General features: G+C 36.5%; 1 protein-coding gene across 1 annotated transcript; it reads left to right on the top strand.

The window, feature by feature from the left end:
- Positions 1-5,239: 5,239 nt before the first annotated feature.
- LOC129871064 (anaphase-promoting complex subunit 6) lies at positions 5,240-19,807 on the top strand. Its single transcript, XM_055945928.1, has 16 exons — positions 5,240-5,687; positions 7,868-8,002; positions 8,103-8,176; positions 9,270-9,309; positions 9,611-9,656; positions 10,455-10,534; positions 10,797-10,978; positions 11,142-11,267; positions 12,676-12,750; positions 13,454-13,579; positions 17,590-17,659; positions 17,846-17,928; positions 18,230-18,343; positions 19,006-19,105; positions 19,216-19,251; positions 19,441-19,807. The coding sequence occupies exons 1-16, from the start codon at positions 5,442-5,444 to the stop codon at positions 19,561-19,563; spliced, it is 1,656 nt and encodes a 551-aa protein (XP_055801903.1). The 5' UTR covers positions 5,240-5,441; the 3' UTR covers positions 19,564-19,807.
- Positions 19,808-20,617: the final 810 nt, after the last annotated feature.

Here is a 20,617-nt window from a genome sequence, read left to right as displayed (position 1 = left end):
CCACGACCTATCAAATTAAAGGTCTTTGAGTCTTTTTTCCAACGCCACCAAGATTGCAATTTTTGGAGTTCGGAGTCAAAAGTTATGACCATTTTACCACAAACTATCTCTGCAGAATTTCAGGCAAACTAGCCTCAGTAGTTTGGGTGCTGGCGCGTCGCGCCAGCTATAGCGCCAACAGTTTTTTTGCCTATTTTCTAGATTTTTTGATGAAGGGCAACTTGGGCATTTTTCCTAAATGTATATACACAAACTTGGGCATGTTTGGGAGTCATTTTTCAGCCTTTCACCTCTCTAAAGAACCCTAAACTTCATGCTCTTCTCTCTCAAATAATCTCCTCCAACTTTTCTATCAAACTCAAGGATTCAAGGCTCCTCATTGAAGACCAAGAATCAAACTTTCTTAAAAGCTTCAATCTAAGGTATGTAGGTTTTTATCCATGGGTTCTTCCACCCATGGAGCCCAAATGTTGACTCAACTTTGTATATCAATTTTAAATGATGAAATCTTATGGTATTTTACATAATGGTTCCAAATGTATAGATTATGGTATATTTTATGTTTATTTACTCCTATTGATAAATATGCATATTGACTTAATTTCAAGTGATGAGAAATTTTATGGATTTTCATACAACGATTTCAAATGTATAGATTCTTGAATATTTGAAGTTTATTACCTATATTGACTTATGTTGATTCTTATTTACATGAAATGGATGGTTTATCAAGGTACTTATATGAAGGCTTGAAAGTAGTTTTAAAGTGCATATGGTGGGTTATTTTTAAGATGTTTGATTTGATGCATTCATATCACTCTCATGCATAGAAGTATTCTTTTAAATGTATTTGAAAGTTATATGAAATGAACCCACCTAGTCTTCTTATGTTGAAATGAAGTTGAATTGAAAGTTTGACTCCAAATGAAAGTTTATGAAGCAAATGCCTATGTTTAAGGGAGTCTTGTGAAATGATTGAATGATTGATTGATAAAAAGGCTTCTTAGCCAAATTAAGGTTTCAATGTGAAAGGACAATTCTCTTTATTGAATCAAATGAAATGTTTAAGGTCAAAGCTTTTGAACATTTTTCCAAAATGGAAGGTCCGATTAGCATGGTACCCGGAATGCCATCACTGATTGTAGACCTAATTTTCCCTTAAATCAAGGTTCATTAGCAGAATGGTAAATAGGGCATGGTAGTCATGATGATATTATAAACCAAAGGTTTTAATGAGCTGTTCCACCGATGATGATTTGATGTCTAAAGTTATACAATGCTTATGTTATTATGATATATAAATATTATTCCATGGGATTTGACCTAGCACCGAATGTAGCATGTAGATGGAAACTCGACCTAAGGGGTTCTTAAGTAAAGTCTCATGTTGCATTAACTATGTGCCACCATAGGAGCCCTTGTCGGCTAGGCCTTTGTAGCCACCAAATGTTAAATAATTAAATGTAATCTGAATGGAGTTCTACCTGGCAAGTAGTCTCCCCGTGCCAACGTAGGGGCTTATGTTGGATTCCATGTAATAGCTCACATGGTCTTAAATGTCGGTTATGGTCACTTCCCCATAAAATGAATATTTTAAAGTTTCATATGATGATGTCTAATGCATGCATTCACTTATGCATATTGCTTACTCATGTCTCTCTTATGTTCTTCATTCCATAGCATACTCACATACTTAGTACATTCAAAGTACTAACGCATACTTTTGCCTACATGATATCACCATGTAGGAACTGACGTCACTCCTCGACCCCCTCCATGTGGCTAGCTCAAGTTAGTTGAAGATTTCTTGTGGTGAGTTCCCATGTTTCGGGAACGACATCCTTTTTATTCTAAGCTTATGCTATGTAGAATAGTAAGACTTTTATTAAGACATTTCTTGACACTTATATTGAGGGTGAGCTAGGGACATGTCTTAGCCCCCGCCAAGTCTATTAGTAGAGGTATGTTTGGACACAAATGGAAAAATATTTTTATTTCCTCTTATTATTGTTTACTGTTACCAATGAAATGCTTAATGATTTCTAAGAGGCTTGGGTGAGGTACCCCCGGGTGTTTCATTCGGCGTGTCACGTCTAGGCCCTCGGCTTGGGTCGTGATACCTATCTTTTGAAAGACGACAATCTAGGTGGCCCACGACCTATTAAATTAAAGGTCGTCGAGTCTTCTTTCCAACGACACCAAGAATGTAATTTTTGGAGTTTGGAGTCAAAAGATATAACGATCCTAAGACGAACTAGCACGGCAGGAATTTCAGGCCTGGATTGCAACTGCTGGAAATCTGGGCTTGGCGCCGCAGTGGCGCGACGCGCCACTATCGCGCCAGGAACAAGCCTCAGTAGTTTGGTCCCTGGCGCGGCGCGCTACTATGAGATGTGTAGGGTTTTTAAGCCTATTTTCCAGAAACCCAGAAAACTTGGGCTTGGCGCTGTAAGGGCGCGACGCACCACTATTGCGCCACAAAACAGCCTCAGTAGTTTGGTCCCTGGCGCGACGCGCCACTATTGGGTTGCACGGTTTTTAAGCCTATTCGACTTGGCGCTACAGTGGCGCGACGCGCCACTATCGCGCCAAGAGTATTTTTGGCCTATTTTCTAGATTTTGGAGAAAGGGCAATTTGGGTATTTCCCCAAATTATATATACACAGCCTTAGGACATTTTTGGCACTATTTTCAGCCCCTCTCTCTTTCTCTAAAAGCCCTAGAAAATTTCCCTCTCCTCTTTTTCTTCTCCAAATCCTTCTCCAACAAGAAGTGTCTCCAAGAGCTTCAAGATTCAAGCTTTCCATTGAAGACCCAACATCAAGATTTTCTTCAAGTCTTCACTAAGATATGTAAGGCTACTCAAAATATGGGTTGAGTCCACCCATGTGTCCTACACTTTCTTTGAGGTTAAATGTTCATAAGAATGGAGTTTCTTGATAGGCCTATGTCTAGAACAATCTTGTCATCCATTAATGTGATTCTTGTTATGTTGATGTTGTTGAGACAAGAAATTTCTAGAAAGAACCTTCATGTGAGTATGAGTTGATGAAGATGAGTTGTTAAACATGCTTTATTGATTTTCTTAACTATGTGGATTATGACAAAAATGCTAATTCTCTTAAATATGTTGTTCATTTTAAATTGTTGGTCTAAAACCTTGGAGTTGTGATGAGTTCCAAAGATGTGTTAAATGAATAGAGAAATGGTTGGTTATGTTTGTATGATGCTATAAATGTACATTTAAATTACTCTTGAAAGATATGATTGGAATCGATCGGATAGTATGATTGGGAGATGTTTGATGGTGATAGAGTTGATGAGTTGACAAGATTTTAAATGAGACTTGTCGATATGATTTGATTGAGTTGATATGATGGATTTTTATGAGCATTGAGTCTTGGGAGGAGTACCGAGCACCGAATTGGGTGAGAGTATAATCCATACTCGAACCCAATAACTACGTCGCCAAACATAGGAGGGGATTGAACCGTTAAAGTCTGATGCTTCCCCAAAATTATTGTCCTGACATTATAGGACTTGGTTGGATTAGATCCATGATTGGTTGATTCGTTCATACCCTGGAAAAGTATGAACGGACGCGGCAACAACGTCGGTTTTTTGTACTTTCACTGGCTCATAAGTAATGGTTGTCAGATAAGAGAAACTCCCACATAGGTCTTGATAGTACTCTGAGTCGGATTGAGTTGAATTGTATGTGACTTGGTCCCGCCTAAACTATATTCTTGCTTAGACTTAGGACGCTTGTTGAGTTGTACTTCTTTCTGAGTTGAGATTTCCGAGTTGATTTGGTCCCTTTCTGATGTTGTTTCATTCGGCCATTTTACATACTCGTACATTCCATGTACTGATGTCATTTGGCCTGCATCATTCCATGAAGCAGAGACAGGTACTAGAGATCATCAACCGGCGCACCGTTGAAGATCCACACACTCCCAGCTAGTCGGTGAGTCCTCCTAGTTTCCGGAGGATGTTGAGTTTCCTGTATAGTTTTGTGTTATTTCTTTTATTTTGATTGTTGGTAGCCATGGGCTTGTCATTGGCACCTCCTAGATTGTTGATAGAGGCTTCATAGACCGGAGCGTAGAAATGTTGGATTGTTCTTTTGAGTAGTTCTTCTATAACTGTTGGTTGATTTGATAGTTATTTGGTCTTTGGCCCTAAATTATGAATAGTACTTCATTGACGGAGTCTTCCGCTGAGAGAATGTGTTTGAATGAATGTGTGACTGGACCAGGTGGTTCGCTTGGAGGCCAAAAATGGCTTTCGAGTGTCGGCCACGCCTAGGGTACCCTCCCGGGGCGTGACACACGGGCCGGCCTTTGAGGCTCGCGGGTTAAGCCATGAGGCTGACGGGCCAAATAAGACTGGGCTAAAAAGCCTTGTTCCTAAATGGGTTGCAAAAAATTTAGCCCAACCCCACTTAATTCAAGGGTTGGTTGGACTGGCTTCACGGGCCAAACTCATTTTGACAGTTCTATCTACATGTCTAAGTCATATTTTTCATGCCTTGTCGTAGTATTCTGAATCTACTTTTTCCCGCACCAAATGTTCTTTCAATTACATTATGCAACGAGGAATATCTATAGTTAAATAACTCTTTGCCATTCTTAGGCTCTGTTTCACTTCCAATGTAGTTTATCAAACAATATCGCATTCCTTTAATAGAAATATGTTTGTTGACTCATTGAAAGAAGATTCATTAAAGTGGATCGGTGAACATTTTTATATATAAGTTTTATTTAAGAGGGATTAATAGTATTGATTGATCATATTAATGGAGTAAGTTGGTAGATAAATATTTAGTTAAAATTAATTAATGATTGGTGTTTTTATAAAATATAAAAAATTCAGGTTATTTTTAAAACTTTCCAAGTTCCTAAGATCTAATTTTTTTAGAACTTGGGGATTTTGCCAAATATATTTGCCAAGTAATGAGAAATTATAAAGGACAAACACAAGTTTTCAAATATTTTCCAAGTTTTTTCCAAAAACTACTTGGAGCTAAATGTTGAGCTTGGGATTTTACCAAATATATTTGCCAAGTAATAATAAATTATATGGACAAATGTTAGTTTCCAATTTCTTTTTAAATTTTTCCCAAAAATTACTTGGCCTTACAAAATTTATATCAAACCAATAAATATCTCATTAGTTAAGTTAACAAATTATAATATATTTAAAAAAATGGATAATCAATAAATGGTACCATCGAGAACATGCAGTTAGGTTGATACAATAGCTTTGAATTTTGGTACTATCTATTCAAAAACCCGTCTCCATTTCTTCACAAACAAAACCTTACTCCCGCTCTTTTGCCATTTCTCTCTGCCCAAATCTGATTCCTCAATCATTCCAGAACTCTGAATTTTGAATTCAAACTTGTCAATCAAAAAAGAGAAATTGGTATCCAATAAACAATGAGGGAAGAAGAAATTGAGAGGCTAAGAGGTGTTGTGAGGGATTGTGTGAGTAAGCATTTGTATTCTTCAGCCATCTTCTTTGCTGATAAAGTAGCTGCAATTACTTCAGACCCAGCTGATATATACATGCAAGCACAAGCTTTGTATCTTGGTCGACACTATCGCCGTGCCTTTCACCTTCTTAATGCTTCTCAAATCGTTCTTCGTGATCTCCGCTTCCGATACCTAGCTGCCAAGTGCCTCGTATGCCCTTTTTTACTATCTATAAAATTTACAATTTTTTCTCTAGTTGATATTTAGTGTGAATTGTTTCTCTATTCCAAGCTAATTCGGGTCATGTTCACGTCTATTTGGATCCATTTTGGTGTTATCTGGGATCTTCATGTTTAGGTGTTAAATAGGGTTATCTGGGATCTTCATGTTTAGGTGTTAAATTGAGTAACAGGCTACTTATGCATTGTACTTGGTGATTAACAAAAGTAGGTTTGGGCTCTAGTTTGTCCACATGACATGTATTATAGTTGTGGTCTAGTAGCAAAATGGGGCTCAAAAGCTACCCCAAAGAACTGTATTTTTGTGCTGATTTATGTAACGAAAAAAAAAAAAAAGGAGCAAGGGGAAGGGGTTGCCCAAAGTTGTGGAGATAAGGTGGAAGACAAAAAAGCTATATTTATAGCAATAAAGAGAGTCTATTCAAATTCATATTTGAAAATGGGATTAGTGTTATTGGGGATTCAACATGTTTAGTGGTACACCTTAGTTGTTAATTGAGTTATACAGGCTCCTTGTTGTGCTTTAACATTAGAAGTGGTGAGTTAGCAAAGTAGGTTCAGCCTCTACCCTCTAGCATATGATATGGAATTACGTAGGTGGTGCTTTAGTTATTAGTAGTAAATGGGGAACAAATACTACAAAAAGAATTGTATTTTAAGCTGGTATCGAGCAGTGCGTTGGACCCTATTATGTAAAAATTCATATGTTCTAGATTGCTTGGGACTTGACTCAGGTGTTAAATTTCAAGGGTTGCCATCATTTGTCGGATGGTTGTTGATATATTTAAGATGATTCGATCATATGTTGGTGAGGTCGCTTGAAAATGTGAAAGCTTGATGAAACCCTGTGTTTTTTTTTTAGCATCAACTATTTTTTCCCATCCCAAGTAATGTTTTTGAACTTTCACTCCTTATCTATACTATAACCTCAAACCTCTTTCTTCTTTCTGTGCACCAAGTGTTTATTGAGTGGATGAAAGAAGTACACCTTGGAATGAAACCGGTCTTTTTCCTTATATGGTGAAAGTTGAGAGTAAAAATCTACACTTGAAAGCATAAACTTGTTAGAGGTGATCCCCACTTCCCCTTTTCGCCTAATCCATTTGTTCACAGCTTTGCCACTCTATCTAGGATTGAGCTTCCACACTCTTGAAACCTTGTAAATTTTCTTTTATTCAATGAGAATATAAAGAAAACTAGCAATTCTAATAATAAAGATAAACTGAACGAGTGGATCAGATTCTAGTTCTATTCTTCTTTGTTTGTCTGCGCTAACTTGAAGTGTTACAGTTGCCACACTACCCAGCTGTAGAACACTAAAAGATTTAACTCAACAACATGGTACATGATAGTATGCCCAGCCTGACAAGCCCCACTAACCTTCTAATGTTACTGAAAGCCTGCTTGACGTATGCATAAGCCATGAAACTACGTGCAAACAGGTGTAGTGCTTCACCTCGCTTGGACTGTGCTTCAGTGCAAACACAAAGGCGTTAAGTCGTGTGTCTCAGAGTCCAACTGTCTTATAGGGAGGGCACTAAACTATAAATATTTCACCTAATTGTAATTTTGAAAATGATTTATATAATTGTAATTTGTGTTTTTAGCTATTATTCTTGAACTACTACATATTTTGAATTTTTTGTTAATTTGAATCCCATGCTTTTTGCGTGTTGCGCTTAAAGTCCAACAGACATTTGTGCTTCTTTTCACTTTTTGCCTTTGATAACATGGCTGCCTACATTGGGCAAGGTGCTACCGTTTGAATGTAGGTTGCCATCTTTCCTCTTTCAGTTATCAACATTTCACGCCCCTAAGTATGATTATGGTTAGGTTTTAATCTGTAGTATCTGTCCCATAAACTAGGATCTTCTTATGAATCACTCAATCAGTCAACAAAGCCTCAATCCCTAAACAATCAGGGTTAACTATAAATGCTAGTTGAATCCATATTTTGTTCTTCTACCATATATATGTCTCTCAAGACTAATTAAGGATTTTCCAAATTAAGATGTTATCATAATCTTGCACTTATCCCTACACTAACATACGAGTAACTAACTGGACTAAGCATTAGTCTCAGCAAGTTGGACCCTATTATGTTCTAAAATAGTTTGCTTAAAGTTCCTTATATAATTTCTGTATTTTTAGGAAGAACTGAAGGAGTGGGATCAATGTCTTCTAATGCTGGGTGATGCTAAAGTGGATGAACATGGAAATATTACTGACACAAGGGAGTGCAACAGCATGTACTTAGACAAGGATGGCGAAGATCGTGAAATAAATGTAAGTTTCTCCATTCTCCCTGACCTAGTGGGGGGTTTCTAGCGGAATCTGTTATGAATCTCTACTTTTCCACAGAATCAAAATTCTCTGTATTTGACAGATTTTATCAGCAATATGTTTTTTGAGGGGAAAGGCATATGAAGCGTTGGAGAATCGTGCACAGTCTCGACTATGGTTAGTGATAGTTTGGATATAATACACTGATGTTCATAGACATAATTTTGGATTACAGATTTGGTCTTAATAACCTCCCTACCTCCACAAGGTAGGGGTGAAGTCTGTGTACCCTCTACCCTCCCTAGATCCCACTTGTGGATTTCACTGGGTATGTTGTTGTAGATTTGGTCTGAATTCTTGTGCGACACGGGAGAGATTGTTTGGTGCTATGTTTTCTGTTTGGCGGGTAATCATGTTTTCAAACTAATTATGTGGGAGAAGAAATGATAGAAAGTATAGGAAGTGAGGTAAAGTGACTTTCCACATTTAATTTGAACATAGTACGTCTTAGTAAATCAACTAAGCAAGGACTGAAGAAGTTTAACAGTGGTATATGGGTTCCTTGAGATAGAAGTGGTAAATACTCTAAACCATTTTTATCTTTTTTTTCTTCTTCTCAAAAAAGAGATAAAAGTGGTAAATACTCTAAACCACTTTTATCTTTTTTTTTCTTCTCAAAAAAGAGATAAAAGTGGTTTAAAGCATTTAAACTCCTTACATCTGATTTCTGATAGTCTCTTAAACTCAAAAGAAGAAAAGCATTCAGAAAGAACTAAATGTTCCAATAATTGGTGTCGAAGTAGTTAACTTTTGACTATATTGTATCTTACGGATGTACCTTTTGTTAAAGGACCCCATCCTTTCCCTCTTTTTGTCTCTTTCATTTGTTGGTTGTTAATACTATAAAAAAATTATCGGTTCCCCTTAATATAACTGCAGGAACAAATTATCCTCGTCTTTTTTCTTGTGTTCAGCATTTCTGATCATCAGCAATTCCATCTTCTTACCTCTCATTCCTTGCTTTCTTGTGCATACAATTAGGTTAAAAAATTAATCTGGAAGATCCTATCTGATCAGGAACGAAAGAGATGTATTCTATCTCAAGTTAACTGTATTGCGAGAGATATCATTGAATCTGATGTTAAGAATTACAGTTCCACCATGTGCTGGGCTGTCTTTCCTTATTTTTTAATAGTGGTCTAGTGGTTAATTATTCAGTTATATCATTTGCAGGAGCTGACTTGTTATAACTCCATGACACTTTTTTTAGGTATAAAGCTGCTATCAAGGCTGATCCTTTGTGTTATGAGGTATGTAAGTTTTGCTATACTAGTCTTGCTTCTGTAATTGATGGAAGTCTTTCTCTAGGGGTTGGTTAGTATGTCTCTTGGTTTCTTGTCTAGCTTTTTTCTCCTCCTTTTGGGATGACGTGGGGGGATAAATCTTGTCCATTACTGTATTGGAGCCAGATTTATGTAGTAAAACTCCGGAAGATACTTAATTATCTTATACTCATTTTTTTCCTAATCATAGAAGCCTGATAGGTCCTTCATGCTTTCAATTCCATGAGAATCTTATGAAATTCATCTATGCTCATTTTCTCATTTGCAGGCATTGGAATGTCTGATAGAGAATCACATGCTCACTTGTGATGAAGGTGAGAACCTTTGCTGGTTAAAGTGGACCTCCTTGGAACTATGAAATAGTACAAGCTAGTTTATAAAATCAAAATGTCTTAAAAAAATGCAACTACCTTTGGAGAATGAGTGGATTGTACTCCAAAAATCCTTGGTGTGTTTTTATAAGTAATGGACATCCTGTTTCTTTTAACCAAACATTCTATTATTGTTCACTGTTCAGTGCTGTTAAATGCTCGTAATATGCTCAAACTCTGAAGCTATGTGCAGTGGCAGCATTTATATAAGCACCAAGACTAAGGGATCCCCTCATTGCCTATAAGCTCGATACCCGTAATCCCCCCCGCAGCAAAGCGGTATATTAATTGATAAAGAAATGTTGTATAAATATGTGAGTCTTTAGAAATAGAAATTTAGTAGGGAAGTAGCCACTAAGCCTAAATTAGAAAGTCAAACCCCCTCTTAGCATTAGAATCAGAATTTTAAATAGTTTTGTAACAATTGATGCCATTTATATATGCACTTAACTGTAGCTTCTTAAATTCCTTTGTCTTACAAGTATTACTTGTGTATATCTTTCATTTGTTTCCTTTTGCACCTTTATTTACCAAGGCCTGCTCTTTAGTTGTGTTCTGCACTTAAAACCTTGATGAATTTTGGTGCTTTTCCTGTTTTTGCCTTCTACATTGCTATTTATTGTTGGTACTATTGTTGAAAACTGCTAAATTTTTTAGATGATAGTATTATTGTGTTAAAGTAATCTTTGTTGAAGGAATTATTTTGAAAAATTGACCAATCCAGTCGCTAGTGAATTTCAGAGAGAACCGTGCTCTCATGTTTGCAATTTGGTCCTGAAGATGGGTGGCTCTCTTCATTCTATTCTTGTTTGGTAAAGAAGGTAATCACTTCTTATAGACTACTTTGTATTCCATATGACCTTCTTTGTGGATCATAAACACTTAACTTTTGTGTTTCACTCAATTGAAAAATAGAACATTGAATTTGGTACTTTATGTTGATAAATAGACAGAAAAGCTATACTTGAATTATTACAGAAATGTTGAAATGTTTTATCATCTGCATAGATAGTTTAATTTTATGTTTTGCATATCCATTTATTCTTCAATGGAATAATTTTTTTCTTTTCCCGTGTTTCCCAGTATGATAAAGAAAATGTGGTGGAAGCCAAATTTAGAGAACTGGAACAGAGTGGACCTAATACAAAGCTGTCGGACAAATCTGTTTTGTGTACACTTAAAGCCAACACTGATCTTTTGGCCTGCAAAGCCGAGTACTATCATCAATGCGGTGAATATCAGAAATGCTTTGAACTAACATCTGAGTAAGTTGGTAACCCACCAGAAAGGAAATTATGTCCTTTTTTGCTTTAGCTTGATCTCATTCTATACTGAGCACATGTATTTTGGTACCTAGTATATGTCACTACTTGAAATTTGGCAGCTGTTTCCTGTTCCTCTTATCCTTTGGTACATGATAAAATACAGATTGCTTGAAAAGGATCCGTTCCACCTCAAGTGTACCCTGGTGCACTTAGCAGCAGCAATGGAGTTGGGACATTCCAATGAGCTGTATCTTATGGCTTGCAATTTAGTGAAGGATTATCCTCAAAAGTGAGTGGGCTTGAGTTTTGGTGTTGGAGTTTTGAAAAATATATATTGCTGCATATTCGTTCACAAGGCATAACTATTACATGAAGATTTCTTTTCTGAATAAACCTAAAGTACGACAAGTTCTTATTAATTAAGAAAAATGTGATTCTACTCATAGCCTTTTGATGGGAGTTGAGTTCTTTTCAAGGTCAATAGAGTTAAAAGTGATTATTCATGTAAAGATCTCTTTTCTTGTTGACATTTAACCTATATGTTACCCTGATCGTTCATTTCGATAGAGATGGCAACAAACAAGACTACAAGAGATAGGGTGGGGGATCGAGTTGGGAGTTCAAACAAATTTTGCTCTTCTGATATGTCAATCAAGTGATAGTTTCAAAGTTCACAACTTATCTAATATCACATGTTTTTTTCATGCAACATATTCAACAATATTATTCAATAGAATGGTAAAAGAAAATGATAACATAGTTGATGAATAGAAAAAGGAAAACCAAATAATGACAGCATGATATACCCTGGATCAACAACTTGTCTATTCTGGTACTCATACCCAACTTTAGTATCTATTCCAGTAGATGTGGAAACAGCAAACCCAGCCTTTTCATAGGGAACACGCTTTCTTTATTACGACTCTGCCTAGCGAAATTACACCAATTCAGTGCTAATACTTCATCCAAATTATTTACACTTTGAAAAGTATCTTCAGCTTAAGCATTGGTGAGAATAAGTTTACTTCCCATAAAAGAGTAGATTTTACAATACATCGGTGCTAACTTTGTCAGAGATAGTTGTATAAGGACTAATGCAAATTTTAAAGTGTAAATATTAACAAGTCATTATTAAAAGGTATACCAAATTGAGATCGTCTATTTTCCAGTATGCCATTATTAACAAGTCAATTTGTGGAATCAAGAGAAAATCTAGACAAAATAATTTGAAAGATTAGCAAACTATTCAAAATTAAGCATGCTGTGAATTAAAAAATTGGCTCAAGTTTTGACTTTCATGTCAACCATTTTCAGTCTTGTTTTTAGAATGGTGGTGTTCGAGCCAGCTTGCATATAGGTTTATATTCCATGGGATACTGCCTCTTCCAGAGTCAAAGTACCGGTGTCAGTTGAGTATATAACTAGCAGATAGGAATCTCCATAGGTAGGTGTCAGTTTAGTAGATAACAACTCATAGTCTGAAATGTATGCAATGTGGCATTGAATTTATGTTTTGCATCATTTTAAAAGAATAGACTCTAGTCTATTGGTGGATAACTTAGTATAAGGTGGACTTGGAGAGATGGCGTTTCAATTTGTTTGGATTGATGGTAAGTTTTATTTATTTTCTATATCCATTATTTGTGGTGAAAACTGCTATTATATGATTGGTTCACTAGACAATGTTGTTTATTCAGGGCTCTGTCATGGTTTGCTGTCGGTTGCTACTACTATTGTATCAAGAAATATGACCAAGCACGCCGCTATTTTAGGTAAAAAAAATATTTTTGTCATCATGTCGTGAAGAAGAGGATTTGCAATTCTACCCATCATTCTCTCTCGTGGAACTTCTTTGTTTCATGACAATATTTCTGGTCAAACATTTTCTTCAAGGTTTGGAATATGGAGTTTGTTTTTCCGCCCTCTGTCTTATGCAACATTATTGGTACATGTGACAATAGTTCCAGTGAAAACACGGCTACATAGTCTTTTGTATCCTGTACCATCTTGGTAGTTTTCCTTTTTCTTTAATAACATATTACCTTATCAAAAAAAAAAGTCTATGTGAGAATCTGAGTGGTGGGTAGTGATATTAAAAGTAAATGTCTACCAAAATTTTGACTGAATCATAAGAAATTCCTCTAAGATTTTTGTGATCTATGATTTCCCTTGTCAAATAAAATGTATCCTTTGGGTGGTGATTTTCTACTTTACTGCTCAGTCACTGAAGTGAAGACTGGTCCTTCCATTGAAGATATTAAATGATATGATTTCCTGAATGAATCACTCTTATCAATTTACTTTTACCTGATAAAATGGATAATCTTAGCAATCGTGTAAGTGCTTAAGCTTTGAGAGCTAAGTGCTATCTCATATTTCTGGTTCTTTGGATATTCTAATGTAGCTGACAAATAATTCATCCACATTCAATTGTTGAAGGTCTTAGTTTGTATTCTGAATTTTTATATTTTGCAGTAAGGCAACAAGCTTAGATGGAACATTTGCTTCAGCTTGGATAGGATATGGAAATGCTTATGCAGCTCAAGAAGAAGGAGACCAGGCAATGTCAGGTTACCGCACTGCTGCTAGATTATTTCCTGGGTAAGCTGTGACAGACATAGTAATTTCAAATTTTCTGATAGACTTGGACTTTTATTTGTGCTAATTCTTTCATCCATACTAAGTTGAACGAAAAATGGCCAAAAAATTCCTCTAACCTATTGAATTTGGCTAAAAAATACCTTCCTTCCCCCTGTAAGACCAACAATGCCCCTAAAACTAATGGTTGACTAGTTGGCTAGATGAGGTTTATAACAAGCCACATGGCAGTGTAGGATGTCAGACAAATTTTTGGTTGGCTCACTTCAGGAAAATCTCGAACACTGTCTCAAACGAAGATCAGTGATGTTCCTTGGTAGCACTAGTAGAGGAATCTGCATAGAGCTATAGGTGATTTGGTGAGCCACAAGGGCCTAAAAATATCATCGATCTGCTCCATTGTCTTGCCCCGTGGAATAAGTCTTCAAAATAGTATGCATGTTGCAAACAAGGTATTACACATTATATCATAACCATATTAGGTATAAAAAATCAATAGCCATCAAGCACGAAATGAAGCACAATTGCACTGAACCCTCTTGAATAGGATCACTAGAATGTATAGTGGGCCCTACGCAGATAGGACTGGTAGACCAATAAATGGGTCTTCACAACCCATAGTTGCTACACTGAACCATCCTATGCAAATAAGAATTCTAGGCCAATAATCAACTTGATATTTTCCGTACAATTCAACAAGGCATGTAAAAGTCACAGTGCAAGACCATTTGATGCAAGTTATCATGCCATACACATCAAGAATGTATAACAATGTCAAATAGCCTAGTATGCGTCATGTCAATGCAAAAACTAGGAAGCCATGCTCATTTTTACGGGAAACATGTATAGATCATGCATACATATCTCAATAATATCGTGTCATAAGTGAGTATAACATATTTTCATAGAGTCAAAGTACCTCAAACATAGTGCTTTTAGCTCAAAAAATAGCATACAAGTTCTAGTGCATGCTCGTCCTACAACATACTAGTTATTTGAAAGCATTTATTCAAGTTATAAGTCATGCTTTTGGAAAAAACAAGCAATCCAAAGCTTAAAGTGTCACTTACCTTGAAACCACAAGTTCCCTAATCTTGAATCATCCAAATCATCTCTTAACCAACCTCAAATAGCATCAATATATGCAAAATATCAATCAATGATATCAGTATACTAGTCAAGGTCAATACAAAGTTAGAAGTCAACAAATGATCAACCCTCAGTCAAATAGTCAACCCCCCAAAACATTTATTGAATTGGATTACCATAAGCTTATGATTCAAATTATGTAATTCGATTCCTAATTAGAGCCCAAATACCCTCTCAATTAAGAAACTAGGTTTAAAACTGCTAACTTCACCTGATATAAAATCATTACCTTGTGTTTGTATGTCCAAAATCACTTCATTAGAAATCACTCACAAGCTCCACTTTTCAAAGAAGGCATAATACGGACTAAAATTCGTCACTTTTAATTTATACCCAGGTAATTCCTTCATTTCTATCATTGACAAAGGCATGCAATCGCAAAGGCTGATCAAGTTACACCTTCGCTGTCGCGGCTAAATCCATGCGACCGCAGGGAGTAGCTGACTAAAGTCAACTCTCCTCTTAGCCCTTCCCGATTGCGGTGTTCATGTTGCGATTGCGGAGGGTCGACATTTGTTGCCTCCGCATTCCACAGTGATAAGCCTGACCCGTATTCGGTTAGGAAGATTAGCCGCAGAGCGGTACCGCCCATCTGTGCAATCATAGAGAATAAATGTCCCCTTGACTGGTCAAATCTTCATCGTGATCACCATAGCCCCTTCGCAATCATGGCTCGCACCATATGTGGTGTCACTACCTAGGCCAGTTGTAAGTGACCCCCACACTAATCCTTTGGTGGGAGATCAATACTACATCCAACTAAAGCATACTATCAACCAAACACACATTTAAATACGCTGAAATAGTTTAAATAAAAGAGTTTAAAAGCTGAGTCCCCATAGACTCAGGAAATTTATCAAACATGTGGAAGTTACTCCCTAAAACCTGAAAGTCACTATACCAAAACTCTAGCTAATGGTCTAGAATAAAGGGGACACAACCCCAAAAGCAATAAATATAAAGAAATAGTCTAAAAGGGTCCGAGTCCGAAAGGAAAGGACTAAGAGCTAAGATGAATCCACGGCAGCCTGAAAGAACTGGCTCACCCTTGAATCCGAACGATCAATGATCTCCTAACTGATGTCTCTCAACAACTGCCTGAATATTTCTTGTACTCAACAAAGAAAGACCAAATGCAATATCAGTACACAACATTGTACTAGTAGGATCACGCAGCCATTTCCAGTAAATGAAATATGAACAAGAAACTACAACATAGTAAGGCAATAAGATACAATCACATCAGAGTTATGCCAACTCTTGAATTATTATACAGGCACACATACTCAGTCACAATGCAACAGTCAAACGATGGTTCTCTCATGGAACCCAAACCCAAACTATTAGTGCACCGGTGTGGTACTCGTTCCAATAGTCAGTGTACCGGTGTGGTATCCGTTCCAAATGTACCAGGGTGGTACCCAATCCAATTGTACTGGCGTGGTACCCTATTCAAATGTACCGGCGTGATACTTGATCCAACATAAAGTCACACATCACAATCACAACCATAATAAATGGCACACACACTTGTACAACCAATTAATACATTCATTGCATGCAAATTGATCATAAGATATCATTTCCCTTCATATTCTTTCCTTTTTCCCTAATCATATATCATGCATGCAATAGTAGTGAAATAGTTAACAGGTACATATAACACAAATGGGAAAATACAACCATCACCTACCTCGACACAAACCTTGGAAACTCTAATGAACTGGAGCTTTCCCTTTCTGAAGTGTCTTGGCATGGTCTTGGTCTAAAACAAATAAAGAATACAAGAAATCAATGTACAATAGCCTAAATTACCCGGATTGTATCAAAATCCTAACCCTTGGCGAAGTTCATGATCATCTCCCCTAACTAAGGCTTTTTCCACCATTAATTTCAAGCCAAAACCTTTCCCTAAGTGAATTTCCATAGATTCTAAGGTCTAAGAATCGATTTACAAGTTGAAGGAATGATTAACTTACCTTTACCTAAGGATTTGGAGGAAAGCTGAAAAAAACAACCCTAAGTCGCCCTTCGCTTTTCAAAATCGAAGTTGCAGCAAATAATAATGTTTTTGGATTTTTCCCTAATAAAACCCGCGACTGTCCCGCTATAAAGGCCCCCGTATAGCATGATAAATCTCGCCTCAGCGACTTGCACAGAGACAGAAGCTCGGAATTCGTGCCCCAAGCGCCTATTTCACTACACAACCTCAAATCTTGACGTTCTAAGATAACCCCTTCACGCCAAATTCGATTCCGGGAGTTCTACTCACTCGAATTTACTTCTGTAAGATCGTAAGGGCTCCTTAGCATCTTAGCTACCAGCTCAAACAATCAAAACTCAGAAATAAACCTCAATCCATTATCGAATTGCCCTAGACCTCACCTGACTCAGATTCCATCCAAGTCTGTCCTAATCTTAAAAATTTTAAGTTACTACTCAAAAGTTTTCTGGCCCAAATTTCTTCCCCATTGGTTTATCCATAACGACAGGAATGGGTCGTTACATCGGTCACCAGATTTCAGCCACCGCAAGCTGCAAACTTGTGTGATACCACTCCGAGCCCCTCGGGTCTCAACCTGAACTATGTCAACAGGTCCCAAAACATAATACCAACCAATTACAAAGTCTAAAAATATGAATTGGAACACGAATAATCAAAAAGAAGGATTGAGTTCTTAAATGAATTAAACTCAACTCATTAAAAAGAAGGAACAAACACAAAAAAGGCGGATTTTATGTAATGGAGGAAACTTTTGTACTTTGGCCCACTAGCGTAACTTCCTATCTTGGCAGTCCCTCTTATTACTTTTAAGGGTATATATTTTCCTTGACAGGTTGAATCCTTAATTTTCTTTTTCCAGGTACCATTTGCCTACTTTGTACATTGGAATGGAATATATGCGAACTCACAGCTTTAAACTAGCTGAGCAGGTGACTATACATAGTCGTGGCTTCCAATGTTCAATTCTTGGTTATGCTTTAGTTGTGAGAAAAAAAATAATTCTCTTCTCTGAGTCTACACAAGTATGCATGCTCATGCTGGTTGTTCACCCTGAAGTCTATTGACAATTGTCTGTAGTTCCCCCGAATAACAGTGCTGATAATGTTTCCCTTTAGTTTTTTATGCAGGCTAAGTCAATATGTCCCTCAGATCCACTTGTATATAATGAGCTTGGAGTTGTTGCTTATCATATGAAGGAGTAAGGGTCTTTAATCTTGTGAAATTTGCGGCATTTATGATTTAGTTGCATAACCTAATTTTTTAAAAAGCTGCGTAACATTTCTCTCATTTATCCTCTAGAAGTGATAAAACGTGTATTTTCTGTGTTAATCTCGAACAGTTTACATTTTGAAAATTATGGGTATATTGTTCTGAAGTCTTGTTCAACCTACTATACTTGAGTATCTTGCCCCTTAGTCCTAAAATTCTGTTGATATCTCTTGTTGTATCCTTATCCATTTTACAAACATTTTATTTATTTTCTCTTCCAACTCTTTCAGGTATAAGAAAGCAGTGCGGTGGTTTGAGAAAACATTGTCTCACATTCCATCTTCCTTAAGTGAGATGTGGGAATCAACAGTAATCAATCTTGCTCATGCCCTCAGAAAATTAAAGTAAGTGGCTTATGCTAATATTAGTTCTGTATGTACAAGTTGTAGTTTGGTGGCCATTTGTTTTCCTTCTCATTAGATCCAAAAATAACATAGATAACGAGGTTACATGTCCTCAGGTTTGCTATCATAGTATTCTTTGATGAGGTTTGTATTTCTAAAAGTTCTTTAAATGTTAAGAAGATTTATCAACATATTTGTTTCGGTTAATGTGCTAATTACCAGCTGGAGAAATCTGAACAGCTTCACCAGCAGTGTGATTATTACTTTTTTTTCTTTGAAAAGCATGCGATGTAGTTATTGTACGGATGATGCTTTGAATCAATTGAGAGAACTTTTTAGTTCTTAGGTTATTGACTATATGGCCAATGACCATCCTTTAGGGAATTAATATTAGGGTCATCAAATTTGCCCCGAGGCGGATGAAGCCTTTATTTAATTGGTTCAGCTTAACCCAATATTTTGATACCAAACATTGATAGATATATGCAATAAATAAAATTTTAATGAATATTAACCTTTGAACCCATAATTTTAAAAGTGCAATGAGTTTAGTGTTAAGAACTTTAAATGCTAAACCCACAATTTAAATCTTGGATTCACCTTTGAAGGTAAGTTTGTAAACATTTTAGCCGTGGGTAATATTAAGCAAAACTTTCTTTCAGGAGGTACAATGAGGCAATTGCATATTATGAGAGAGCCCTTGCATTGTCTACGAGAAGTCTAACTACTTATGCTGGTCTTGCATACACTTACCATCTCCAGGTAATGAATCTCAGAAACAAGAAATTTCTCTGATTGTATATGATGTCCTTGTTCAGGGATGCACGAATTAACAAACTTGGCTTTGATATGTTGCTCTTGCAATTGTGCAGAATAATTATACGGCAGCTATTACATACTACCACAAGGTGGGTTTCCAATTCAAAATGTGTAAATACGCTATTGTTAAAAAAAGATGTGGTTTTATGCCAAAAGATCCATTTTAGTTAAAACATGAAGGAAAATCCTGACATGGAAAATGAGATATTTGGTCTATAGTTTTACATAAGAGTTTTGCACAAAATAATATTCATTCTGTTGTTCCATTTCCCAAACAGGCATTGTGGTTCAAGCCGGATGATCAATTCTGCACAGAAATGTTAACTTTAGCTCTTGCTGATGAAAGCCGCCATGGGATTGACCCAATAGTTGAATCTCGTTCTGGTGGTCTATTTATGTAATGTGGAACTTGAGGAAGAGAATTCTCTGGTAATGTTATTTATATGAGATTTTTTATGATGATTTCTCCAAAAGGTTGGGAAAAAAATCTACAAGATTTACTTTTATCTTGTATCATAGACTAGTAGGAGCAGGTGTCGATAAATTTGTATCGTAGCTAGTTCTAGCAGTTGAAACCCATGTAACGACTGTACTACCTATCAGAAAAAGAAAAACCACAATATGATGCATTGTTTATTTCTTCCATTCTTGGTAAAATAGCTAAATAGACAACATGTAATTGCATGAGATTGTAGTACTAACTTCTCCATGGAAGTGGAAGTGGAACTACTACAACAACTACTGAATCTTGAGATGGTAAAGTTTCATTCTACTCTAAATTGCAACGACCAAAGTGAAAATAACATAATTTTGGCATGAAACATAACAATTGTAGGAGGAAAAAACAGAGATTGACAAAGAAAGAAAGAAAGAAAGAAGAAATAAACAAGATTTGGCCTCGTTGCAATCAAATACATTAGGCAACCTATCAATCCTTCTATACCAAACTCTAGGAGCTTGTTTCAAATCATACAACGCCTTCTTTAGCAGGAGCCATTTTATCAGGTTGTTGTACAAAGATTTCTTCTTCATAGTAGCCATTGAGGAAAGCTGATTGTACATCAAGCTGGTTGATCTTCCAGCCCTGTTGAGTTGATAAATCTGAACAACATTCTTATTGTATCCAAACGAGCAACAAAGGAAAAGTTTCTGAAAAATCTACTCCAAACATTTGTGCTTACCGTTTTGCAATCAGTTTGACCTTGTACTTATTTATAAAATCATCAGATTGAGCCTTGTTCTATAAATTCACTAGACTCCTATAGCCATCTTGTGCGATTCTATCAACCATCTCTTATGCATTTTGTTCTTTTCTATATCATTTTGAGCTCCCTCTTGCGTTGCATCTCTCTGTTTCTCATCTCCAGCAGCCTCTATAAATCCAGCAGTTTCTGAAATTGCAATACTAAACCTTTGATATATATCAGAAAGTGTTCTGTGCCTCTAATAGGTACA

The sequence above is a fragment of the Solanum dulcamara genome, chromosome 10 (genome assembly GCF_947179165.1).
Source record: "Solanum dulcamara chromosome 10, daSolDulc1.2, whole genome shotgun sequence".
Lineage (NCBI taxonomy): Eukaryota > Viridiplantae > Streptophyta > Magnoliopsida > Solanales > Solanaceae > Solanum > Solanum dulcamara.
The sequence above is the reverse complement of the archived record's forward strand: the minus strand, read 5'-3'. Positions and strand labels throughout refer to the sequence as shown.

What these genes read in the sequence shown, in the direction of transcription:
- LOC129871064 (XM_055945928.1), top strand. Translation starts at nt 5,442, where the DNA reads ATGAGGGAAGAAGAAATTGAGAGGCTAAGAGGTGTTGTGAGGGATTGT. An exon ending in TGCTTTGAACTAACATCTGA is followed by an intron (nt 10,979 to 11,141) that starts GTAAGTTGGTAA and finishes GATAAAATACAG; the next exon opens with ATTGCTTGAAAAGGATCCGT. An exon ending in CATGCCCTCAGAAAATTAAA is followed by an intron (nt 18,344 to 19,005) that starts GTAAGTGGCTTA and finishes ACTTTCTTTCAG; the next exon opens with GAGGTACAATGAGGCAATTG.